At 45.6% G+C, this 17,954-nt stretch overlaps 1 protein-coding gene across 26 annotated transcripts in view; it reads right to left on the bottom strand.

The window, feature by feature from the left end:
• The window catches only part of SLC4A11 (solute carrier family 4 member 11), a 134,979-nt gene that overhangs the window by 20,580 nt on the left and 96,445 nt on the right, over positions 1–17,954 (bottom strand). For all 26 annotated transcript variants that reach the window (XM_086889695.1, XM_086889706.1, XM_086889691.1 and 23 more), the window contains 6 exons: positions 16,030–16,236; positions 11,289–11,373; positions 4,144–4,269; positions 3,322–3,435; positions 2,173–2,305; positions 1,805–1,878 (listed from right to left, as the gene is read on the bottom strand). In XM_086889695.1, the coding sequence (XP_086745821.1) occupies positions 1,805–1,878; positions 2,173–2,305; positions 3,322–3,435; positions 4,144–4,269; positions 11,289–11,373; positions 16,030–16,236 (739 nt within the window). The remainder of the gene's footprint in view (positions 1–1,804; positions 1,879–2,172; positions 2,306–3,321; positions 3,436–4,143; positions 4,270–11,288; positions 11,374–16,029; positions 16,237–17,954) is intronic.

The raw sequence follows: 17,954 nt of genomic DNA, 5'->3' as shown, positions 1-17,954 counted from the left end.
TGTGAGCTGCACTGGTGTCATGTTTTTAAATATGGGCTCTAAGAGGGTTAAGAATAAACTGTGCCTGCCAGCACCGGTGCCCTCCTGAGTTTGGAAACAGCTCTGGATGCCCTGAACACTCCCAGGTGCAGCTGAAGCCAACGTGAGCTGGCACATGAGTGCTGGTGTGACTTTATTACCATCATTCCCATAAATTCATCCCTTCACAAGTACAAAAATAATTTAGCTGGTTCATTAATCACACATAAAATCACAGAATGTGTTGGGTTGGAAGGAACCTTAAAGATCATCTCATTCCACCCCCTGCCATGGCAGGGACACCTTCCACTGTCCCAGGCTGCTCCAAACCCCATTTTAGCTGGCCTTGGACACTTCCAGGTATGCAGGGGCAGTCACAGCTTCTCTGGGCACCCTGTGTCAGGGCCTCCCCACCCTCACAGGGAAGGATTTCTCCCTAATATCCCACCTAAACCTGGTTTCTGTCAGTAAGGCCACTGGCCCTTGTCTTAAGGATCTCCTGTTCCCACTGCAATACTCCAAGGATTTACTTTCATATTCCTGAAAGTCTGGCAGACAAGACCAGTGGATGCTTCCTGCAGTTTTAACCTGCACCCCACACCTCTGCTATGGGAGATCAGCTCTGGGCTGCAGAAACTTTGTGACTATTTGCTAATTTTTACAGAGCAGCTGAATGTCCTGTTGAGGATGACCTGGAGACTGTCCCAAGCCTCCAGGACAGGGCACTGACAGCAAAGCTCACAGAGTCAGCAGCTATCCCAGGAAAACCTCTCCCTCACCAAGCTCTAAGCAGGATATTTAAAAAATGCAGGTGTTCTGCAGAGAAAGAAAACCTCTGATTGCACAATCAAAGCACACAAGGCAAATTAAGGATTCCCAGTCAAGCGAGAAAGTATCTTGCTTCAAATCGCTCTGCAGTGTCAAATCTCTTGGAAAGCATTCCCTTGCAAGCCTGTCTTAAAAACAAGGAGAGTGCTTGGGTGTACCCTGAAGGATTTCAAAGCCCAAACTTTGGGATGTTGGACAACAGGTCATAAAAATCGAGGAATGGGGCACTGTCCAGCTCCTCACTGGGATGAACAGAAATGCTGCCACTCACAAGGTATTTCTGCTACTGTGATTCACCTTGTCAAACACCTCCTGCCACTCCCTGTGGGGAGAGAGAGAAGTGTGAGAGGAATCTGTTAAACCCCAAGGCTCTCCATGGAGAAGTAAAATTTAACCCCAAAATGGGAAAACCAGGTGGCTGGAAAGGGAAGAGGAGCTTTAGGAATGTGCTGGAGGCACTGGAGTCCTTGTGCTGCTATTACAGAAGGGTCTCAGAGCTCAGAGAGAAACAGGAAATCTCAACCCACCTTTCAACTCCCCTCCACAGAGTCTGAATAATGTGCCAAGGAATAAGGACTCCATACACTGCATTTAAATTGGTTTTTTGTTGGGTTTTTTTTGTTGGTTTTTTTTTTGCCAGAACCATTCAAAACCAAACTGGGATCAGGAGAAGGCTCTCACATCTGTAACATCATGGTTTCTCCATTTGGTGAGAGTTTAGAAACCAATTCTCTCTCAACCAACTGAAATTAGAGCTGCTAAAAATTCTGCACACCCAGGTAAACTGCTGACAAAGAGCTGCTTCCATCTCACACACACTGATTTTCTTTTCTTCCCTGAAGACTTTGAATAAGCACAGAACAAGCAAACATCACACATTTTTTTGCAGCCTTGTGCTTGCCTTTGACAAGGCAGCAAAGCAGAGATCTGCTCTGAAAAACACTGTTGCAAGACTTACCTTTAACAATGCCTTTGATGGCATCAAGCACAAATGTGATGGATATAAAAAGTGCAATTATTTCTTCTGTTGACCTGTGGAAAAAGCCCGGGAATTAATAGAGCTGCATTCAACTCTGTTCAAAGAAAAATCAGCATATTCATCAATTTACATGAAAATACACCAATTTGAGTTAGGCTCCAACTTAGAAACAAAACCCAGTAAATCAGAGAACTTCTTTCAAGCTGAAACAATGAGCCAAAATGATACTTTCCTCATCCCACAAAATACATTTTGCAGCACGTTCATAATTAAGGATCTTGTGGAATGTGTAATTTTTCCATTTGAAGAATAATCTGACCAAAATATGACTTCTTGAAAATAGCTACCTTTTAAAGAGCTTCATCAGGAGGCTGAAATTAAAGAGGGAGTAGATCACAAGGAAAAAGCTGTTCCAGAGTCCAATCCAGGCATAGAAAGCGCTGAAATCCAAGTTGTAGTCGTCACAGATTCCTTGGATGACTGCAAAAGTGAAGCATTTGTGTGTCACAATCAACTCCTGTCACTGCCACTCAGTGATTCCCATCTGTTCCAGGCCAAAAAGAACCAATTTCAAGACTTCCCTAAAGGCATTTATTACAGATACCATTAAATCCATATTCCTGCACTTCCAGAGGGACACAGGATCAACACAAACAGTTCTGCCCTTTCATCAGGAGAAATGGGGAGAGACACTTGGAGAAATATTCCCCCTCCACACTGCTCGAAGCATTTTTCCTAGGGATTGAGGCCACAAAAGCAGGTGGGATTTGCTCTCGTTGACATTTTGGGATGCTGTTGAGCAAGGGGGTCTCACAGCTGCTCGTTCCATCTGGTCATAACCTGTCCTCAGATACTGAGCTTGTCCCTTTGCCTGATCTCTGGCTCATTGAGATCAGCTTGTGTTATCTAGAAAGCTGCTGATCATACTTTAAAATATCAATTAAAACCCCCAAACTCAACAAACCCAAAAAACTTTGTCTCAAGCTGGTTAAATGCAGCCACATGAGAAAACCATTACTGAAACACAGCTCCTGACTGAAGCTGAGGAAATGCTTGTTTTCATGAAGTTTTTTTTTCTCTGCAAAATGATTTCTTTAGAAAAACAATTTGAACTAAACCAGGAGCTGGTCTGGATGATTCCTGTGGGTCCCTTCCAACTTAGGATATTCTGATAGAAAGGGAAGGAATTTGATTCAGGTTTTACAGAACCCCAGAACATCCTGAGCTGGAAGGGACCCCCAGGATCATCCAACTCCTGGCCCCACACAGGACACCCCAACAATTCCATGATGTGCCTGAGAGCCTTGTCCAAGCATTCCTTGACTTTGTGCCCTGTAACTTCCCAGGGGAGCTTGTTCCTGTGCCCCACCACCCTCTGGGGAAGAACCTTTCCCTGACAGCAGCCATTAAATATCAATTTATCCAACACACACAGCTCAAGCTCTGCAAAGCTCTCACCCAAAGCTCCAATCCCCCAACCCCTGCTGCAGACTCACCGTTGATGTAGAGGGCCAAGGGAGCTGTGGTCAGCAGCACAACCAGGGGCTGCCCCGAGAACAGGGCGTAGAGCAGACCTCCAATGCACTGCCCGAAAATTGTCTTCCTCACATCTGGGATTGGGGAGGATGGAAACAAAAAAACACGGATTTGGGTCAATCCCTCCCTCATCCAGGAGCATTCACAGGGCAGAGAAACCAACCACTAATGAGTAGAAGAAATGTTCGAAGAGTAACACGCTCATAAATCGAAAAGTGACCCTTTGTTTGTACCCATAATTTAGGGTTCCAGATATTCAGCTAACTGGTGGACTCTAGAATTTTTTCTGTATGTTGTTATATTTTATACATACATTTTAAATATATTTATTTTGTTTTAATGCCTGGAAGACATAACCAGTGCTTGTTTGAACTGTGACTGCAGCACGATCTGCTTCTGCAACTGGGATGAAGGATGATGTTTAGCTCTGTCCCAGGGACTTCAATGCTAGCAATCAAATCCAGGTCAAAAGCATGGGAGCTTGTACCAAGAAAAATGTTCAAATAATTACATTAAATCAGCATAATTCAAAAATATGGTAGCATACATCTGTATCAGTCCAAGTCAGATGATAACACCCAAAGCAGTGCTCAGTTTTTCTGGTTTTCTACAAAAGTCATGAGCTTAATTAGAAAAAAAGCCTTCAATCATGATTTTGGGTTTGTTTTCCCCCTGTAAATAAAAACTATCACAATTTTCTGTGACCAAAATGCCATTTTGAATACATGGAATCAAATGTACGAAACTGATAGATTTAAGAAGCACAAAATTGATGAACTCACCAATAGCTCCTCGGGTATTTTCATCATTGAGGGACCCAAAGGCAATGGATGGAAGGAGACAGGCAAAGTACAGAAAGATCATGGTTGTGATGTATTTCCCTATAGCTTTGTTGTTCCCAATAATACCTGGGGCAAACCACAAGAAAAATCATGTTGGTAAAGCACTGAAAACCTTCTCACATCAGCCATAGGCACCATTAGCTCATCTCTAAGCTGAAGCAGAAACTCAAGTCCACATTTAAATGTGTAACCAAATTGTTAATATTTGATTTTGCACAACCCACACTCTTCTGTTCATCTGGGACCAGACATTTTTGACATCATCAAAACAGGAAATACAAGAAGGCTTTTGCTCAGTTTTGCCAGTCCCCAAAGCTTGGAAGAGGATCAAGGCAGAAACTGTAGCTCCCACCCCCTGCCTTTTTAACATCAACTTTTCAGGCATTTTGGACTGTGTCCCTAATGGGCTTCACGAGGATCTCTTGTCTCCCCTACTCTTGTCTTGGGCAGGAAAACATGAAGCACTTCATTATTCCCTAGACAGAAGTCTAAGGCTGTAGGTTTGAATCAATAAGCTCTAAGTTTGAATCAATGATTTGATCAAAATCATTTTTTGAGCCAAAAAATGGCAGCAGGACACAAAAACAAACAGCCCCGGAGGTCAGGAATGGCTACACTGAGATTTGCTTTAATAGGCCCTGCTGAAAGAACAGCCTCTCTCTTTTCCATCCACTCACCCCTCTCATCTCCATCGGAAAAAACACACCAGGCCAAAACACAAAGCAGCCAGAAAGAAAATTAAAGTGTCAGAATATGAATTTAAGAGCCTCTGAAGTAGCTTCCCTTCCCCTTCCTGTTTTCAGGCTGATGTTGGTATGAGCTCACTGGGGATGCACAGGAGAAAGGATGAGATGACAGCAGCTGATACTGCTCCAGGAGAACACAAGTTTTTCCACACAACAGAGAGGATGCACTGGAGAAAGTCTCCTCAGCCTCCAGCCTGCCTATCCCTGCTGGTTCTCTTCCTCTGAGCTGGAAGAGCTTGGAGCTGCCCAATTTTTCATTCTGGAAGGCTCCAGAGCAGAGAATTCCCACACAGGAATCTGCCCTGAGCTCCCAGATGCCCACCTAAGCTTTATGCAGCATCAGCCCCTTGCTGAGAGAGGTAAAATCCAATGAGTTGGATCAGATAAAGGAGGGCTTGGCTTTAGAGGTTATTGGTGCCACACTGAAAATCTTTATCACTGGAATGAAAAGAACAAAAATCTCTCAATGACTCTGGGATCTTATCTAACATCTGCTTTCTGCAGCATTTGCAGGGCAGAGATAAGGATGGGAGGAGGATGTAAAAACCCAAAAATCAAAGGTGATGTGTAATGAACAAGGCAGCCACATGAATAAAGGACACCTTGTGAGGTGCCTGCTTGCAGGCAGGAGAGGAACAGACACAAACAACACTTGGGACTCTCAGCATCCTCAAACTCCAGGCTAAAACCTGACAAGAGACACCTCAAGCATGCAAATATGAGCTTGACCTTTTGGGAGTCATCAGACCAGCTGTTCCCAGACAAATTCCTTTCCATTTATTGGGAAGATCCAGAAACCACAGGTCACATTCCTGACCACTCCTGGCAGCCCCAAGGGCCTGGAATTTAATTCTCACAGATGAAGACTTCCCGTGATCCTGAGTCCAACAGCTGCAGGCTCCTACCTCACACTCCAAACTGCTCAAGACCTTTAGAGAAAAGGAAGGATTTGGCAAGACAAACAGGACTGAGGGGTGGTTCCATGAGTAGACACGGTCACACCCTGGTTCAGAGGATTCTCTGTCACTCCAAAATATTGCTTTTTGGAGAAGGGAGTCTTTCCAATATGAAAGGTCAGGGGCAGCAAAATCATTTCTGAAAGGACAACCAGGTTCAGAGAAGCAAACAATATCTTTTTTTACAAAGGTTCAGGTAGTTAAACCATAGTATGAGAGGGCAGAAGGAAGAGACCTTGAAGAGCATCACAAAAACTCATTTTCAGTTTCAATCCTGGCAAAGGAGCCCTCGCTGGTCATGGAGGTCCTGATGCATAAGGACATGGCCTCAAGCTGCACCAAGGGAGGTTCAACTGGACACCAGGAGGAAATTCCTGGTGGAAAGGGTTGTTAAACACTGGAATGGGCTGTCCAGGGGGGCAGTGAGTGCCCATCCCTCGAGCTGTCCAAGGAAGGACTGGAGGTGGCACTCAGTGCTCTGGGCTGGTGACAAGGTTGGGGATTGAGCTTGGACTCAATCTTGAAGGTTTTTTCCAACTTCAGTGATTCTGTGATTCATTCTGAGTCCAAGACTTCCAGAACTTTCTCTAATCCATAATCAGCCAGAGAAGATTCTAGGATCAAGAATCCTTCTGCTGGGCAGCGAAATTCACTTTGTAATGGAGACAATAATTACACCAGATTAAACACACTTCCTCCCAAAGCTGATTGCTCACTCTTTAATTGCAGTCACGACCAAACATTGCCTCTCCTTGTACAGATCCACCTGCCACAGGCACTGAAATCCAGCATTAACCACGATTCACCTTTTTAAAGCCAACATCTGGTGAAACATTTTCAGGATGTTCTGCAGCCCATGGACTGCCGTGGCTTCACTCAGAAGAAGGTGAGCTGCATTATGATGGCATTTCATCTGTGACAGGCTCATAAAGCCACTGAAAAATGTGTCACTCCACCTGCACCATGGAAATTTATCAACTCTCGGTCCAGCTGTGGAATTTGAGTAGCTGATTATTACAGGAGCATTCCCCTGAAATTAAGGAATAGCTACACACTGGAATGGGGAGCAATTATGTTCATCAACGTGACAGTTCCATTTTGCCTGCCTGGATTTCTGAAATGTCACAGTTTGTACAGACAAGGTTACAGTTTCAGGGGGAACTGCAGCAATTCTGGCCCCACTTTACTTGGGATTCCACAGCAGTTAAGTTAATGACCAGCAGCCCTAAAAACTGGGTTTACAGCTCCTGAAGTCTGTTAATTGTACATTTACTAAATCAAAATCACAGCTGATGGACATTCTCTGAACTGCCTGTTAATGTTACATTGACCTTCAGAACAGCAGCAAGGATGTGTTTATTAAAGCCCTATTTTTTTTTAAAAAAATCACTTTTTAATATTAAAAGCACTGTAAAACTCAGAATTACAAACTTCTCCCAGAAGAAGAGAAACTTCTCAAGCTGGGCTTTCATTTATGTGATGGCTGCTGGACTCTGCCCAATGTTGTGAAGAGGAATCTTCCCTGAAGTCCTGTGAAGAGTAAATCACAGAACAAGTGGGACTAAGAACTCAACTGGAAAAGGAAATCCACTCAGGGAGTTTGGAGCAGAAGCCAAGCATATGCTGAGAGCAGAGAGGCATGAAAAATCAGATCAAGGCTCAGATTTTTCCCTTTCTAGCTCACTTCCTTCAGCCCATTTCCCAGGAAATCCTGGGTCTCTTGGAAGGAAACATCCAGAGACAAAACACGATGCTTTTATACATCTTTACAACATTCCCATCCACAAAGAGACCCCAAAGCAACCCAAGCTGGATGTTTTGGGGAAATCACGACAAGTTCAGGGTGTTAAACTTTGGTACTCAGGTGATATTTAGGGATGAAGGGCTGCAGAGTGATGCAGGAGCTCCCTCATATCTGATCTAGGGCAGGAGAGACATGGAAGAGAAGGGGAAAAGCCTCTCTGTAATCCCTTTATTTCCCCTCCTGCCTCAGGAATGGAATCCTGCCAGACAAGGTGGCCAAGGCAATCAGACAGGAAAGCTGATGAGGATTTGGCACATGTCAAAGCCAGTCCATTTTAGCTCTGGATTCAGATCAAGGTTTAAGCTCTGAGCTATCTTAGACAGCCAGGAAGACAAAAATTCTCTTTCAAATCCCATTTCTCCAATGTTTTCAAGCCTTCCATCTAAGCCTGCCCGCATTGCAGGGAGCTTTGGAGATCTCCCTCCTGCAGAACACCACAGCAAATCCCAAGGATGCTGCCAGCAGACCTCAGGAGCTGGTTAGGGACCCTCTGCAGGACCAAGGACAGGGAGAAAACCACACTTCCAGCAGAACTATCCACCCACCACAGCCAGGTATCAAACACACAGGCCCAGAAACTCCTGAGAAAGAGAATAAACCTCAGTTCTCCTCTTTTTCCTTCATTTTGCCTCCCCAGGAGGTGAAGGGATGCGGATATGTAAGGACACAGCATCAAAGCTCACCATAAAAATCTCTCAAATTTCCCACTGGGCACTTCAGACACTGCAATTTTGTTTGTTCCTCTGTGTTGTACCAGAAAAATAACACTGAAGAATGAGGACAGCAGACTTCAGGAGTTTCAGAAATCTTGTATCTGAGTGCTGGCAGAATCCCCTTTCACTCAAACCAGCCTCAATATAAAGAAATTTCTGGAAGCTCCTACAGTTCGAGGCTTAAAGAGTAATAAATTTGACACACAAGTGCTTTGAGCCTATTTGACAGGATCAGGATGAAGTTCAGTCACACTGTTTTTTTAAGGTAGAATCCTACACACAAAGGTCACAGTCACATGCCAAATGGATTAAATTCCAGTTTAAAGGAAAACTACAGGAGTCCTCAGGCTCAGCATAACCCAACTGTTCATCTTCAGATGCTCCTGCTGGAAGACATCTATTACAAGCCATCTTTATCACCAAAATCTTGGAGTAAAAGTTTAGAAAACTCTTCCTTGATCCTTTGACTCATTCAGTAAAATGCACAAGATTTTGCGACAAAACAAAGTTGGTAAGTTCCTATTCTGGAGTAAAAGGGGAAAAAGCAAGAGAAAGATTTTTCCTTTAAGGATAATTTGTGCAGTGTGTGAAGAGGATCAATCCCACAAAACTCCAACTGGCCAAAGATTTGCTGGTCCTACAAAAGCCTCATTATTTATCACCCTGCCCCTGATGGGTTTATCTGTCTAACCCCAAACCCTGGGATGCTTCTCAGATTGAGGGTTTAGAGACTCCAACCACTCAAAACCCAGCATCTCTGTAATTCAGAGCTCTTTGATGGTGCACATGTGGCTGTCTGGAGTGCAGATACTGGGATAGTTCAAATCCCTCATGTTCTGATGCACCACTGCTTTGAGATGCTCCAGGAATTCCGCATTCCTGATCACCTTCAGCCTCAGTGGTTTATGGCAGATGCTTCATGCTCCATCTGCTTTTCATTTCAAGCAGCTCCTTAAAGAGCTTATTTCATCCTTATTTCTATATTCATCCTTATTTCTGGTTTCTGGGAAGAAATGGCCATACTAATACATAGTTTTTTTATAAAAAAAACTTTTCCCCATTTCCTACTGAAAGGGCACAACTGTTCCTAATGCGAGAACCTCCCATTTGAGCTGAAGTAGCTCTGGAGTCTCACTGAGCTCCTTTCCACTCTCCAGAAGTTGTAAAACACTGACACTTTTTAACCTGTGGTTGCATTTTATCCCAATTTTAAGCCCACTCTATATACATCAACGTGTTCAAAACTTGCAGAGCTTACAGCCAAGAGCCCAGAGCTGAGGCAGCACCCACAGGCACAGCCAGAGCATCCAAAATATGGACCCTGAAGGGGGTTTCCAAGTCTGCTGACAGGCAGAATTGGCTGCAGGACCAAAATCCAATGTTTTTGTGCTTGCTGTGCTCACACAGACACAGCAGACACTGCTCTAGCTTGAGGTGAACAGGCGTCCCCACAAGGTGCTTCTGCAGCAGTTCCCTTCTCAAGTGCTTCAATATCCCTTTATAATGAAAAATGAGCCTTTGACAGCTCTAAAACGCAACAGCCAAAGGGATGAAGTGTCCAGATTAGGAGCTGAAGTCCCCTTCCCAGACCTGATGCCAGCAATGCACAGATCAAAAATTCATGTTTCTGTTTCATCCGAATCCTTGCTGTTCCCCTGAAAATCATTTTATACCCCATCCTCCTCAAAACACCCTCAAATCCCCAGAAAAATCAGCATTAGCCCTCCCATCACACCGAGCCTCCTGAGAATAGTTTCATCCCAGCTGTGCCAAAGCACCTGGAAAAAGGACCCAGCACTCAACCCCTGTGCAGAGCCAACATCTCATTTGTGTTCCTCTGCTGGCTGCAAGGGAGTGGGGACACACATCTACAGCCTTGGCCAGGCTGCTCTGAAGCTTAAGCTGCCTGTGGAAGGTGGATTTGCAAGAAAAGACTCTGAAAATTGGGGTTTGGGTGGGCATTTTGGTTTTTTTATGCTCAGTCCAAGGAAGATCAGCCTCATCTCATGAGCCTTCACAGCACTCGTGCACTGAGGAAGGCAGGGACACATGCTTGAGCTAAGGTGGATTAAACAGCAGGAAGGGATAAATTCCTGATTTATCTGATAAATCTCTGAGGTTCTCCCTGACTACACTTTAATTCTCCGTTTTATCCGAACTTTCTGGCTCTGATATTGAACATATTAACCAGCTCCCCAACAAGCTGCACGTTTTGATCTCAGGCTGGGGCTCCGTAATCCAGCTTTGCCCTGAAGATTCCTCCCAGCCTTCAAGAAAGTGAAAGTCTGCGGGTGAAAAGGGACAAAACAACTATTAAAAACCCCAAGGCCACTGTGGGAGCTGTATCAAGCCCAAAAGCTGAGGCTCTCTATAAACACCGTGTGCTGCTCCTGTGATCTGGCGGCAGCGGACGAGCCGTATCCTGTTTTTCACAACACCGGCCTGAAGTCACTGCAGCTCACATTTTGTTTAAGCATTCCCAACTCCCACAGCATCACTATAATTAGTGTGGAGCTGGCTTGCAGAGGGAGCAGAAAGGGCCTATCAGGCCAGTGTTGAGTAATTAGATTGCGAGGAGTTGATCTGAGTCTACACACGGCAATAATCGATCAATTTAATCACTGCTTAATAAAAATTAAAATCCTCAACCAGCGCCTTCATTAAGGAAACGCTGCAGGAGCCTCATCTCTAGTGCTCCACGCTGCCCATTCACAGGCTTTTGCCAAAACACCCTTTTAAACAGGGGCCAGGAGAGCTGTTACACATATCAAAGCACACATTGAATGCACACTGTAAACAGGACATCACATCACAAAAAAAAAATCCCCAATCGGGGCAGCGCTTCCATAAACATTGGCCAACGTACCATCGGTGAAGTCCAGCGCGTACACTGGGAATCTTCGTGCAATGTCATCAGAAATCCCCTTGCCAATATTGAGAAAGTCGTGCAGCTGAAGAAAGGAAGGAAGTGCTGTGTCAGTGTAAAGGCTCATGCATTGTTAAAGAGATTAAGCTCCTTATTCAACCCTGATAGGAGCGAGAGGGCTCGTTTTGAATAGGGCATTCAAATCCCGTCTTGTCATGATAATAAAAATAAACTCGCCGAGATCCAATTTATATCCTCATAGATAAAAGAGAAAATCCCCCAGACCACCCTGCTTTCCTCCCTTCCTTCCCTTTTCCCCCTCCCATTCCTATCTGCACCCCTGTTTTGCAGGTGAAGGAGCTGAAGATTCGCTGGAAGGATCAGACCTTGGGTACCCTGGGGCTAAACACAACTTTTCCTTTAGATGCCAGCACAAAAAATCCCCTTTAATCCATGTGAAACCTCTGAAAGAGGATCCCCAGCAAGTGCTTCTTCCTTGCCACGGCAGAGGGAGACCTCAAAGAGATGTGAGGCAATTCAGGCTGTCTGTACCTCAAACTCCAGCAACAGGGAAAAGCTTGAATAAATCCACACAACCAAGCCATAATTTCTGCCCATTCAAACACAGTACAAACACTGGGGGAAGGGTTCCAAATATCCAACATGTTCCCTTTTATTCCTGGTTTGGGAGGCTGCAAGGTGCAGTGGGATTGCTGATAGGATCTGGTGCTCACCACAGGCAATGAGGAGCTTGTCAGGAAAATGTGACAGCTGCTATTGACTCTCAGCCTCCCAATCCTCACAACTCCTTCCTTATGGAAAGCACATGGAAAGCGTCAGGGTAGGCAACACTTACAAATGAGGCACCTGTCAGGTTTTTTCCTGTTATTCTCAGAGCTCACAAACCACTCTGAAAATCAAATGCACCTTTATGCAGCGATAACAACCCCAGCCGCCTCAGCTAAAATGTTTCGTGTATTTGTTGCAGAACCAGGCACAGAAAACTTATAATCTCTGCTAGGGAGGGTAAGGGGGGGGAAATAAAAATCACAGATACAAAATTTACACCAACAAATAATCTCAAAGCAGCAGGAAGCTCTTCCTTTGGCTGGTTCGTGTGGAAACTGATAAAAATGACTGCTTTAGAAAGGACTTGACACTACAGTGCTCATTTAATGAATTACACACAGCTTTTACTTCTCTCTTAGAATTCACCTGTTTGCAGCACCTGGAAAATCAGAACCACAAACAAAATAAAGAAGGGAATCTTTGCCTTTAGAAGGAATACACTGAGCACAACAATCACTGGGTTTGGGGTGCAAAAGGGGACCAGCTCCTCTATCAGTGACTGTATCATCTCAGATTTCAGCTATTTAAGTCGATTCTGTTGCAATTTGCCAGTACACCTGTAGGACTTTCTGAACCTCAGGACAGTTTCAACTCTAACCTGAACAACCAGGATGAGCAGACAGATGTGTTGCCAGCAGACACCAGCAAAACATCTGCATTTTAAGCATTTCCAAAAAAATCCCTGCGCTTCAACCATATTTGGTGGCAGAGTTGGACATCAAAGCCAGATGCTCTCGAAAAGCAATTTAATTTTTCCCCCCAGAAAGAGATTCCTGAAGGCATGAGTCAGCCAGAGAATCACAATGGCCTCAGACTGGGATGTTTACTTATCATGCTGCAGTGAGCACAGGCGAAAGGATGCTCGGGGTGTTTCATCTTCCAGGGGAGGAGGAACGTGGCTGCTCCTGGCCTGGGGCAGCAGGGAGGGGGCTCTGGGGCACAAAGCCTGCTCCAGGCAGCTGGGAGTGTGCAGAGGAGGAAAGCACTGCCTAACTCATGCCACAAGGCACCAGGGTTATGTTTAATGCCCCCCATGATTCCTCCATGCACTTGTTTCTTGTGTGTGTGAAATGAGGGGAGGGGGTGTCAGCGGAACCTCACCAGTAGGAAAAGCTGTTCCTTCTGTTGGGCTGATCCTCCTGTGAGCTTTCCTCTCTGCTCTCCTACCCTCAGACTCAACCTGGGCTGCACCAGAGATATCACAGAATCACAGAAGGGTTTGGGCTGGAAGGGACCTCAAAGCCCACCCAGTTCCACCCCCTGCCACAGGCAGGGTCACCTTCCACTAGCCCAGGTGGCTTCAAGGCCCGTCCAGCCTGGCCTTGGACACTTCCAGGGATCCAGGGGCAGCCACAGCTTCTCTGGGCACCCTGTGCCAGGGTCTCACCACCCTCACAGGGAAGGATTTCTTCCCAATATCCCATCTAAATCTACCTCTTTCAGATTAATGCTATTCCTCCTTCTCCTGTCACTCCATGCCCTTGCAAGAAGTCCCTCTCCAGCCTTCCTGCAGGCCTCCTTCCAGTAGAAGGCTGCTAAAAGACTGAGTTACAAAAGAGAAAAAATACAAAATGTAAAAGACTAAGTTTACTAACCTCCAAAGTTACAGCCCTTTTTGGTTTCACTTTTATTCCCCAACCTATCCAAATAGATGAAGTTCATTAATTTTTCCACCTTCCATTCTACAAATCCCTCCCAGTTTCTTGGCATTTTTTGGGTTTGAGGAAGAGGCTAAGCCAGCACTTAGCAGCAAGAAAGTCAAACAGAAAAAATCTGCTACAACAACTCTGACCCTTCCTCAGCCCTCCCCAAAAGTGCTGGGGGGCTGCAGGAGTATTTTCCAGAGATCAGGGACTCAATTCTGTTTAATTAGTTAAAAATACTACATCCTCTGAATCCTCCCTCCTGCTGATGCTGAGCACATACAGCCCCCTCAACAAATCCACACAGGACACAAAATCACAGCCAGAAAAACATCACAGCTGTTAGGGGCTCCTCCATGAACAAAATCACAATTAGATGCCTCAGTAAACAAGAGGATTTCAGGCTGACTTAATTATGATTGAGTACATAGCCTTGCCTAAATAATCCTCTGAGATGAGCCAAGGCAAAGTGACGGTGCTGTAGGCACAGCAGGGAATGTGACTGTCACATCCCCCTCAGTACTTCAGCAGAGGTAAAAACAAGCACTTGCAAAAAATCCCACTCACACACAAAATTTAAGGCCTGTTTCCTCTCCCATTGCTGCAGGACCCAACAGGGCCAGATTTTCATGTCACCCAGAGACTTTACACCTTCCTGAGAGCTCACTTGTCACAGTCCAGGGGCTCCAGTCAGGGTGTTTATTTCCCTGGGGGAGGCTGACAGGTTGAAATTACACTCCTGGTCTCACATGGGTTTGTGCTCATATTAAATGCTTCCTCTCCACAAGGGGAGGAGATGCTGGAGATGGCTCTCAGGAGCTGAGGAATCCAGCCTAGAGGCTCAAATCAACCTCACTTCTCCAGGCATACCTTGGCTTGCCAGGAAATCTCCTTTCCCAGCTCTTTGTGCTGGCAGGGTGAGGTGGGGATGGGATGCAGAGCCTGCATCTCTCAAGGGCTCAAAGATAAAATTGTTTTAACAAAACAACAGCTCAGCAAATCCAGGCCCACAACTGCCAATGCCAAAAGCAAGAGCTGAAGGAAGAAGTGTCACTCTCTACAGCACTGGCTTGGAGAAATCAAGATTTTGCCTGGCCAAGGCTGCTTTTCCAAGCAGGCCAGCAGGAATCACCAGTCTCAGGCCAAAATCTACAAGCTCAGTGTCTCATCCAGCCCTCTTCACCAAACCACAGAGCAGAAAACCCTCTGGAGACATTTTTTTTTGCTGTTTCTAGCAAAGACAAAGCCAGACTCTTCAGTTGCTCTAACAAAAACCCCTTTGAAAGGCCAGGTATAAAGGGTTAAACCCACTTTAGGTAAATTACTACTCCAAATATCCCTGCCTTGCACAACCTGGGTTTAAAGAAGGTTTCAGGACTTCTTCTGCAAAGCTAAGAGCAGGTATGGGGTCTAGCAAAGTTCAAAGCACTACCTATGAGCATGGGGATTCCGCAGCAAAAACATGAGCTTTGCTCATTTCCAGATGTGCAGATCAAACTCCTTAAATCTATTCCAGGGGGAAAATAAGAGTGATAAGTGAAGCAGCTCCTGCACTGTAAGCATCCTAAAGCTTTGGGGTTATTTGTAATGCAGGGACAGGAGCAGCACGCTGGAGATGGCACAATTTGTTTTTCAGGTATGCTGTCTGCTTAAAGAATGGATTTCTGAACGGAAAAACAAAGCAATGACCAACACACAGGAAATTCCAGAAAAGAAAGCTGAGTTACAGCATTTCCCTCGAACTTTAAAGTACAAAGCAAGTAATGTTTTACAGAGCTACAGATCAAACAGGGAGAATTCAGGCCAAATTCTGACAGGCAACTTTTAAGTGAAATTACCGTGCAGAGATGGCCAAGAAGGCTTTTGGCTGCAGGAAAGACAAGCAGCAGCTTCCTTCAGAGCCTTCTGATTGTAAGGATTAAGTACCTTGGACTGACAAGGAGCAGGGATCCATTAATCCCACCCTCGATTAAGCATCTGGAATCAAAGTCCTGTAACCATTTCAACCCCCAAGTGCTCTGTGCATCCCTTCAGCACCTGCCTCTTTGAAGTGGCTTTTTGGAGATTTACAGCAGAATCTGAGGAAGGTGGATGTGCAGACAGCAGAAGTTTGGGAAGCCTTGGTGCTGGGAGCTTGCTGCTGCATCCACTGGCCTCAAGTGTTACCTCCTCACCCCAAATCCCCTTGGATTGATGGATTTGGACACCAGGGAAGCAGGGGCATGGCAGAGGTGCTGGCCAAGCCTTACCTTGAGTGGTTTGTTACCGTGTGACTTGTGCCCATCGCTCATCCCTGAGGGTCTCTGATTTGCCACCGTCAGCAAGTGGCGTTGGTGCACCAAGGCCTCCTTGAACTCCTCCTCAGTTTTGGTTTCCAGGAGCTTCTGCCGGAAGGTTATGTCTGAAAACATCGTGGCAAAGGTCCTGCCCACCTCTGTGGCTGTTTTGGTGCTTTTCTAAGTAAGGGGAGGGAAAAAAAAAAGACAGAAAAAGTGCTTGTAAAACCATTTAATTTCACTCCTGAAGCCCTGTAATTTACATCTCTGAAAAGGGGCTCCCAGGATCCCAGAGAGACGTGAGGGAGGAGGGCACATGTGGCAGCTGTTGCAGATGAACACACCACCACAGCAGAATCCTGCGGAGGCACCAACACAGGTCCTGCTCTGAAGCCCTGATCCATCTTTATTTGATCAACTTCCCACTAATCAATTCAAAGCTGAATCATGCTGAGCATGCATTTTATCCCTGGTTTCCCTTCAAGACCAGGCAAACAAAAATCTTCACCACCTTACAGCACCTCAGCATTGCTGTACATTGGTGGAAAGGTGCTGCAGTCAAGGTTTCTGCAGGTGCTGATGTCTTGTCTGAAAGACTGAGATTATTGTGCTCATCTGATTCCTATTTTCTGGGCATTAAAACTCAATTCACTCGGCCACTCTAGGGCAATTCTGGCAGCACAAGTGGAGATTGAGAGCCCTCAGCTCAAGTGACCACTGGCACAGAGGAAAGGATGGGAAAAAACAGTTGAGCACACACGTAAGGAGCTCTTGTCTGTCTTCACTAAATGTTTGGAAGGGACAGGAGTCTTGCAGACATTAAAAAAGTGCTGATTTTCTGGATTCAATATTTCTGTGAGACACAGGCCTGATCTTTGGGGGTCCAGCTTCTAACAGAATCCAAGCTGCTTTCCCTGTGCAGGAAATTAAATGTACAGGGAAGAGTAAAGGAGGCTGAGCTCCCCATCCCTGCACAAACCCATCAAATCCAACCTCTCCAGACCCTGACCTGCTCCTGCTGTGGCCAGGACAGGTAAGATACTTGCCAAGGCCAAATTACACAGAACCACAGCTCATTAAAAACTCCTTCTGATGCCAAGTTTTAACCCACCCACCTCTTCTACACTCCACACTCATCATGCAGCAGCTACCACAGACACCCAAACACTCCCCAGCCCTGGAGAACCTCCAAGCTCCTCACACTGCTGTGAAAAGAAGAGTGAGCATCTGTGATTGATCCCAATTGCTTCTCGTGATTCACAACCGAACAGATGAACAATTCCTCCATGAACACAATCAAATAATTCAGTGTGGGTGACGCAGAGGAGCGGGCGTGGGTGGCACTGAGCTGGTCCCAGAGTCATTGCTAACCCTGCCCCCCCTCCATCACTCATCACCCTCTTCTCTTCCATTTGCTCAGAAAAATTGTGGCTTCCCCTGGATCCCTGACATGTCCAAGGCCAGGATGGACAGGGCTTGGAGCAACCTGGGATAGTGGAAGGTGTCCCTGGCCATGGCAGGAGGTTGGAATGAGATTGTCTTAAATGTCCCTCTCAACCCAACCCATTCTGGGATTCCATCACCAGGAATGCCCCTTCAAACACTCACTAGGGCACATTCAATTTAAGTTTCTAGGGAGAGGTTTGGGTTTAAGTGAAGGATTTTCCCTGGGACTTGCTTTCAGGGTTTCTGAACCAGTCTGGATTTGCCATCAGAGAGGAGGCTCCACCTTTCACCTCTAAGCAGCAGCAATCCTTGGGCTAGATGCTGCAAGGATTGTTTCAACATTCCCAATTCTCTTCCCATTTTTCCCTTACCAAGGAGATGAACAGTTTAAAGAGGATGGGTATTTGCAAGAAAACTCAATTTTTTTCCATCCTCCACATTAGCAAGGCCAA

The sequence above is a fragment of the Cyanistes caeruleus genome, chromosome 5, assembly GCF_971803275.1.
Source record: "Cyanistes caeruleus chromosome 5, bCyaCae1.hap1.1, whole genome shotgun sequence".
NCBI classification, from domain to species: domain Eukaryota; kingdom Metazoa; phylum Chordata; class Aves; order Passeriformes; family Paridae; genus Cyanistes; species Cyanistes caeruleus.
Note: the sequence above shows the minus strand (reverse complement) of the source record. Positions and strands in the feature narration are given on the sequence as shown.